Source organism: Camelina sativa, chromosome 2 (genome assembly GCF_000633955.1).
Source record: "Camelina sativa cultivar DH55 chromosome 2, Cs, whole genome shotgun sequence".
Classification (NCBI taxonomy): Eukaryota; Viridiplantae; Streptophyta; class Magnoliopsida; order Brassicales; family Brassicaceae; genus Camelina; species Camelina sativa.
The window spans coordinates 22,393,609-22,401,569 of record NC_025686.1 but is presented as its reverse complement, the minus strand read 5'-3'; the positions used below and the strand labels follow the sequence as shown (position 1 = coordinate 22,401,569).

Genomic DNA, 7,961 nt, shown 5'->3' with positions numbered 1-7,961 from the left:
CACTCTCGCAATCACCATCACAATAAATTTTCAACCAAGACAATGAAAATAAAAATACTTTTCAATTAACTTTAGAGAGTGGTACTAACCTTTTACTTTAGATGAATGTTGTTTGCGGGTTTCCAATTTAAATCGCCCTGCTAAACCTCACCTACATGCCTCATAAACAAACAAAAATCGATTAATGATTAGTAACAATACAACAAACACTATAATCAAAGGCAATAAGATCAATAAAACAAACGCTATAATCAAACGCCCTAAACCCTAAATCAAGTTTTCCCCAAATCCGAAACCCTTAACTCAGTTTTCCCCCAAATTCGAAACCTTAAACAAAACCTAATCGAAACCCTAAATCAATTTTCCCCCAAATTCGAAACCCTAAATCTAATCGAAACCCTAAATCAATTTTCCCCCAAATTCGAAACCCTAAATCGAATCGAAACCCTAAATCAATTTTAATTTGGGGGAAAAATCAATTATCCCCCATACCGAAACCCTAAATCAATTTTAATCGAAACCCTAAATCAATTTTCCCCAAAATTCGAAACCCTCTATCGAATCGAAACCCTAAATCCAACTTTCCCCAAATTCAAAACCCTAAAACCAAATGAAACAGAGAAGACGACGAGACAGAGGAGATTACCTAGCCGACGACACAGAGGAGACGGTGATGACGACGAGATCTTCAGCTTCGCGACGCAGAGGAGATGTCTACACTTCGCGAGACAGAGGAGACGACGATAATCGGTGGCTCCGGAGTAGACGACGACACGAGGAGACGAGGAGACGACTAGGAGACGGTCGCCCCGGTGTTTCAATCGCCGGACAGAGGAGAAGACGATGCCGGAAAAAATTCTCTCGTGGTTTCCAGGAAATCGCGTATCGGGAAAGAGAGAAGAAGAAAATGAAAATTAAACAAGGAATGAAATGAAAAAAAAAAAAAATTGCATAAGTTAAACAACCGGACACGTCAGCACAAGATCAGGGCGAGAACTGATCTTAATTAAGATCGTTTCATCTGATCTTAGGGCCACTGTTCACTAAATTTGATTTTTTTAAGACCCAAGATCAGGTGAGGTGTTCCCCCAATAAATATGGCCTAACTTCTAACCCATATGGTTAAGTTGGTTTAAGAACAAAGTTAAGAGTAGTGTATTTGTATCCAAATAATTTATCATGGATTTTACAGCTTTTGGGAATATGCACATAATAAGCTTTAAATAAATAATTTGAGTCGGTCTTAATATATTATATTCATTTGTAAATTTCTTAAGAATTATAAACAAGAAAAAATCAATAATATAGTTATTGTCTGGTGTGTTGTTTGTGATGACACATAGAAGTGGTCTTATGTCATTAGCTGCAAGTGGAGACTTTTGACAATTTGACTATAAACAGCCATATTAATGTTGGTTTGGTCCAACACTTAACAATGTCCCACGTCTTGAAGAGTTTTAGACTTGCAAACCAAATCAATATGCAATACACAATATACTTAAAAAGAGTAAAGGTATGATTCATCTTAGACTCTTAGGTGTCTCTTAATGTGATGATCTTTTAATTCGCTTTACGTAGAGATCCACACTACTCTACTTATAAGTTTGGTATTCCAATTAAAGGAGCAAGTTCTAATATGTATCATCAATTCGCCATCTTAAATCTATGGAGAAACCATTTGTTTGAAAAAGAAAGATAAGATGGTGAGATGAGATGAATAAGATGGTTTGCTTTATGGAACTTTGGTCAATTAAAACTATCATGCTTTATGTGAATCCAAAAGCATAATACAGAAAGATAGAAGACAAAAAAATATCAAAGCTTGAGAGAAGAAAACAAAAGAGTTATAATATCCTCTCATCAAATTAACAAAAGACCCCACCAAATTAGATTAAAAGCCAAACCACCAAAGTACTTCAAGAACCCAAAATCAAAATATCTTTCTGTTTTTTTTTTTCAAGACTACAATGTCAACAACTCCTTTATACCATCATTATACTTCCTAATTTAATAGTTTTTTTTTTTTCAAGTTAAAGGCTTACTTTGCTTGCATATGTACGTCTCTTAGACTCTTTCTTCTTCCTCGTCTTCATGAGGTGGCAACTCATTCAAGTCAAACTCCAAAAAACTTCTCTTCAATTTCTTCACCTCTTGCACTATCTCCGTTGCTTGAGCTTGACTAGAAGACGCTTCTGCTGGAGCAGTAGTTGGAGCAGCTGTTGGAGCTACGGTTGCAGCCTCAGTAGAAACTGGTCCAGTCCAATGACATCTCTTGTGACCTCCAAGAGCTTGACCTGTTGGGAAGCTTCTATGACAAATATTACATATGTGATCTCCATTGTTACTACTGCTTATAGATGTGTTTGATCCCTGAGCACTAGCTAAACCGGTTACTATTGCTTCGATTCCAAGTAATGAAGCTTCAGCGTTTGCCCTAGCTAGATGATTCTCCAATACCCTGACCTTGTTGTGACTTGCTCTATGACCTCCTAAAGCTTGATAAGAAGAAAACGACTTGTTGCAAGTAACACACACGTGCTTCTCACGTACACCAGCAGCAGCACCACCTTCCTCAGCTGCAGCAGCAACAACCGCAAGCTGATGATGATCATGATGAGTAGATGATGACTCTTTCTCCATCTCAGACAAACTTTTCTTCTTCTTCTTCCTCTTCTTAACCATTTCCAGATCTTTCTCTTCAACCGAATGCGAATTATAAGTCTCTGCTACATTAAGATTAGCAGCTTCTTCTGCAGTAGTAGCTAAGAACAATAGGTTATTAGCATCATTCATATCTNTTGCGTATGCTCCACAAAACTTACTGACCTCCCTGCTTATTTTTGCCAGCGTTGTCTACAATGATCACGGAGCCTTGGTTCACCACCACCAAGGACATGATCGCTTGTTGCATAGTAATCACCAATGCGCTTCCAGAAGGATCCAGACGGTTGATCGTTCCCAACAATCCCATCCTTCGATGTGTTTAACCAGGCGCTTATTAATACTAAGTCATCTTTTGCGGACCATATCCTTCTCTCCCTACGTTGTTCTGCTGTCTCTTCAGTTTGAGTATGAGGTTGACTCGGCTGTGGACTGGTTTGCGAGCAAAAAGAAGGGATTTGAGGAGATCCAAGGTTTACATTTGGAGAAAAGCTGTCGTAGGGGAAGTTTAGAAGACTAAAGTAGGATTGAGACTGACTATTAGGATTATTATTTGATTCCATAGGAAATTTTTTTTAAAACGGAGGTAGTGAATGAAAACGGAATAAGGCGAGGAAGAGAAGTAGCAATGTCTTACGAAAGAAGCTGATTTACGAAAGAAGATGAGGAAGAGAAGTAGCTATGTCTTAAGAAAAAAGATGATTTACGAAACAAGATGAGGAAGAGCAGTAGCTATGTCTTAAGAAAAAATATGATATCCGAAACAAGATGAGGAACAGAAGTAGCTATGTCTTAAGAAAAAAGATGATTTCCGAGAGAAGATGATTTAGAGATTGGTAAGAAAGAAGTAAATAAGATTGGTTAATATAGAGAAATTAAGAAGATCATTAAATAAAAAGTTTTGTGTTGTTGGAGAATTTTAATTATACCTACTTCAGTCACATCAGCAGTAAATAAAAGACTTTAAGTGTTTTAGATAAGTAATGACTTTGTACTATCAAACATCACAAAGAAACAACCAACATAGAACATCACAACCAACATAGAACATCACAACATAGACATTTAGTGTTTTAGAGAAGTAATGACTTTGTACTATCAAACATCACAATGAAACAACCAACATACACTCTCGCAATCACCATCACAATAAATTTTCAACCAAGACAATGAAAATAACAATACTTTTAAACCAACCAACATACACTCTCGCAATCACCATCACAATAAATTTTCAACCAAGACAATGAAAATAAAAATACTTTTCAATTAACTTTAGAGAGTGGTACTAACCTTTTACTTTAGATGAATGTTGTTTGCGGGTTTCCAATTTAAATCGCCCTGCTAAACCTCACCTACATGCCTCATAAACAAACAAAAATCGATTAATGATTAGTAACAATACAACAAACACTATAATCAAAGGCAATAAGATCAATAAAACAAACGCTATAATCAAACGCCCTAAACCCTAAATCAAGTTTTCCCCAAATCCGAAACCCTTAACTCAGTTTTCCCCCAAATTCGAAACCTTAAACAAAACCTAATCGAAACCCTAAATCAATTTTCCCCCAAATTCGAAACCCTAAATCTAATCGAAACCCTAAATCAATTTTCCCCCAAATTCGAAACCCTAAATCGAATCGAAACCCTAAATCAATTTTAATTTGGGGGAAAAATCAATTATCCCCCATACCGAAACCCTAAATCAATTTTAATCGAAACCCTAAATCAATTTTCCCCAAAATTCGAAACCCTCTATCGAATCGAAACCCTAAATCCAACTTTCCCCAAATTCAAAACCCTAAAACCAAATGAAACAGAGAAGACGACGAGACAGAGGAGATTACCTAGCCGACGACACAGAGGAGACGGTGATGACGACGAGATCTTCAGCTTCGCGACGCAGAGGAGATGTCTACACTTCGCGAGACAGAGGAGACGACGATAATCGGTGGCTCCGGAGTAGACGACGACACGAGGAGACGAGGAGACGACTAGGAGACGGTCGCCCCGGTGTTTCAATCGCCGGACAGAGGAGAAGACGATGCCGGAAAAAATTCTCTCGTGGTTTCCAGGAAATCGCGTATCGGGAAAGAGAGAAGAAGAAAATGAAAATTAAACAAGGAATGAAATGAAAAAAAAAAAAAATTGCATAAGTTAAACAACCGGACACGTCAGCACAAGATCAGGGCGAGAACTGATCTTAATTAAGATCGTTTCATCTGATCTTAGGGCCACTGTTCACTAAATTTGATTTTTTTAAGACCCAAGATCAGGTGAGGTGTTCCCCCAATAAATATGGCCTAACTTCTAACCCATATGGTTAAGTTGGTTTAAGAACAAAGTTAAGAGTAGTGTATTTGTATCCAAATAATTTATCATGGATTTTACAGCTTTTGGGAATATGCACATAATAAGCTTTAAATAAATAATTTGAGTCGGTCTTAATATATTATATTCATTTGTAAATTTCTTAAGAATTATAAACAAGAAAAAATCAATAATATAGTTATTGTCTGGTGTGTTGTTTGTGATGACACATAGAAGTGGTCTTATGTCATTAGCTGCAAGTGGAGACTTTTGACAATTTGACTATAAACAGCCATATTAATGTTGGTTTGGTCCAACACTTAACAATGTCCCACGTCTTGAAGAGTTTTAGACTTGCAAACCAAATCAATATGCAATACACAATATACTTAAAAAGAGTAAAGGTATGATTCATCTTAGACTCTTAGGTGTCTCTTAATGTGATGATCTTTTAATTCGCTTTACGTAGAGATCCACACTACTCTACTTATAAGTTTGGTATTCCAATTAAAGGAGCAAGTTCTAATATGTATCATCAATTCGCCATCTTAAATCTATGGAGAAACCATTTGTTTGAAAAAGAAAGATAAGATGGTGAGATGAGATGAATAAGATGGTTTGCTTTATGGAACTTTGGTCAATTAAAACTATCATGCTTTATGTGAATCCAAAAGCATAATACAGAAAGATAGAAGACAAAAAAATATCAAAGCTTGAGAGAAGAAAACAAAAGAGTTATAATATCCTCTCATCAAATTAACAAAAGACCCCACCAAATTAGATTAAAAGCCAAACCACCAAAGTACTTCAAGAACCCAAAATCAAAATATCTTTCTGTTTTTTTTTTTCAAGACTACAATGTCAACAACTCCTTTATACCATCATTATACTTCCTAATTTAATAGTTTTTTTTTTTTCAAGTTAAAGGCTTACTTTGCTTGCATATGTACGTCTCTTAGACTCTTTCTTCTTCCTCGTCTTCATGAGGTGGCAACTCATTCAAGTCAAACTCCAAAAAACTTCTCTTCAATTTCTTCACCTCTTGCACTATCTCTGTTGCTTGAGCTTGACTAGAAGACGCTTCTGCTGGAGCAGTAGTTGGAGCAGCTGTTGGAGCCGCGGTTGCAGCCTCAGTAGAAACTGGTCCAGTCCAATGACATCTCTTGTGACCTCCAAGAGCTTGACCTGTTGGGAAGCTTCTATGACAAATATTACATATGTGATCTCCATTGTTACTACTGCTTATAGATGTGTTTGATCCCTGAGCACTAGCTAAACCGGTTACTATTGCTTCGATTCCAAGTAATGAAGCTTCAGCGTTTGCCCTAGCTAGATGATTCTCCAATACCCTGACCTTGTTGTGACTTGCTCTATGACCTCCTAAAGCTTGATAAGAAGAAAACGACTTGTTGCAAGTAACACACACGTGCTTCTCACGTACACCAGCAGCAGCACCACCTTCCTCAGCTGCAGCAGCAACAACCGCAAGCTGATGATGATCATGATGAGTAGATGATGACTCTTTCTCCATCTCAGACAAACTTTTCTTCTTCTTCTTCCTCTTCTTAACCATTTCCAGATCTTTCTCTTCAACCGAATGCGAATTATAAGTCTCTGCTACATTAAGATTAGCAGCTTCTTCTGCAGTAGTAGCTAAGAACAATAGGTTATTAGCATCATTCATATCTTCCTGTGGTTGATCCTTCAAATCAGATTCATCAACCTTCAAATCACTTCTCCTTCCTCTCTTTCCTTTAGTAGACCATCCTTTAAACGATTCCTTAAGGTCAACAACGTTTTCAGATTCCAAATTGTTATCCCATAGCTCCGAGTTCTCATCATCATCATCATCATCAAAATCATTATCATCATCATCATAATCCGAGCTTATGAACTCATCATCATGATCATCAATAGAGAGTGTAGAAGACGAAGAGTTACCAAGTGGATGAGGAAGAGGAGGAGGAGGAGGAGGAGGCAAAACTCCTTTCCACCCTCTGTCTGGATGATACCTCATGTGTCCATACAAAGCCTTCATTGATGTAAACTTCTTGTAACAAACACAACAAGCCACTTCTAACTCACCTCTTTCAGATCTACCAACCATACCAGACACCATCTTTGGTCTCTGCACCATTGAGTACTGCGCATGAATCCGTTTGTGACCTCCTAAAGCTTTACCTGAGCTAAACCTTTTACCACATTCACTACATACATGATGCTTCTTCTTCTCTTCATCTTCTTCCTCTTCTTCTTCTTCCACGTCACCTTCCTCTAGATCCATACTCTTAGCTTCATGATCATCTTCTTCTTCCTCGAGACCGATGTTTTTAGCTTCATCATCTTCTTCTACCCCTTTACCTTCCTCATGTTGAATCCTTGGGATTTTAACCTTGATAGATCCAAATCTCGGTCTCCCAAGTGAGAATTTACAGTTGGTTTTGCTACCTCGTAATAGGTCCATCGCCTTTGAAGCTTAAATCCACACAAAACACCAAGCTCAGATCAAAGCTGAAACAGATCTATCCAGCTGATTTACACTAGGGCTAGCAAAGCTTCTCCTGTATGTAAAAACACACACTAACTTAGTACTGAAGAAGAGAAACCCTCAAAAGCTCTCTCAAACTCGATAAAATCTCAAAGCTATGAAAATCTAAGAAAAAAAAGCAAAAGAAGAAGTTGAAGGAGAAGAAGAAGAAGAGGCTATAGCCATAAGAGTGAAGAAGAGTCTGTATTGTGCCTCACGTTTTTGGATGAATAGTCTCTCTCTATTTCTCTCTCTCTCTCTCTCTCTATTTATTTATTCACAAATATATAAAAACAGCCTTTTTTATTTAAAAGCTAATAATTATAATTAAATTTTGTGTTTATAGAGTTTGTGTAGAGTATCTCTCTCTTCCTTGTAAACACACTTTAGCTGCTTACCACACAAATACTACAAGATATGACTTTTATTGAGGCTTTTTGTTTGACTGTGTATATACATT

At 37.2% G+C, this 7,961-nt stretch overlaps 2 protein-coding genes across 2 annotated transcripts; both read right to left on the bottom strand.

Annotated features, from left to right (window-relative positions):
- LOC104755580 (zinc finger protein 1-like) lies at nucleotides 2,065–2,971 on the bottom strand. Its single transcript, XM_010477986.1, has 2 exons — nucleotides 2,827–2,971; nucleotides 2,065–2,762 (listed from the first exon to the last, which is right to left on the bottom strand). Exons 1-2 carry the CDS (start codon nucleotides 2,969–2,971, stop codon nucleotides 2,065–2,067), a joined length of 843 nt encoding a protein of 280 aa, XP_010476288.1.
- Nucleotides 5,614–7,720, bottom strand: LOC104732874 (zinc finger protein ZAT4-like). Its single transcript, XM_010452472.2, has one exon. The coding sequence runs from the start codon at nucleotides 7,436–7,438 to the stop codon at nucleotides 5,930–5,932; it is 1,509 nt and encodes a 502-aa protein (XP_010450774.1). The 5' UTR covers nucleotides 7,439–7,720; the 3' UTR covers nucleotides 5,614–5,929.

Coding starts and splice junctions, on each gene's coding strand:
- LOC104732874 (XM_010452472.2), bottom strand. CDS start 7,438: ATGGACCTATTACGAGGTAGCAAAACCAACTGTAAATTCTCACTTGGG.
- LOC104755580 (XM_010477986.1), bottom strand. CDS start 2,971: ATGGGATTGTTGGGAACGATCAACCGTCTGGATCCTTCTGGAAGCGCA. Junction 2,763..2,826: donor TGGCAAAAATAAGCAGGGAG/GTCAGTAAGTTT, acceptor TATTGTTCTTAG/CTACTACTGCAGAAGAAGCT.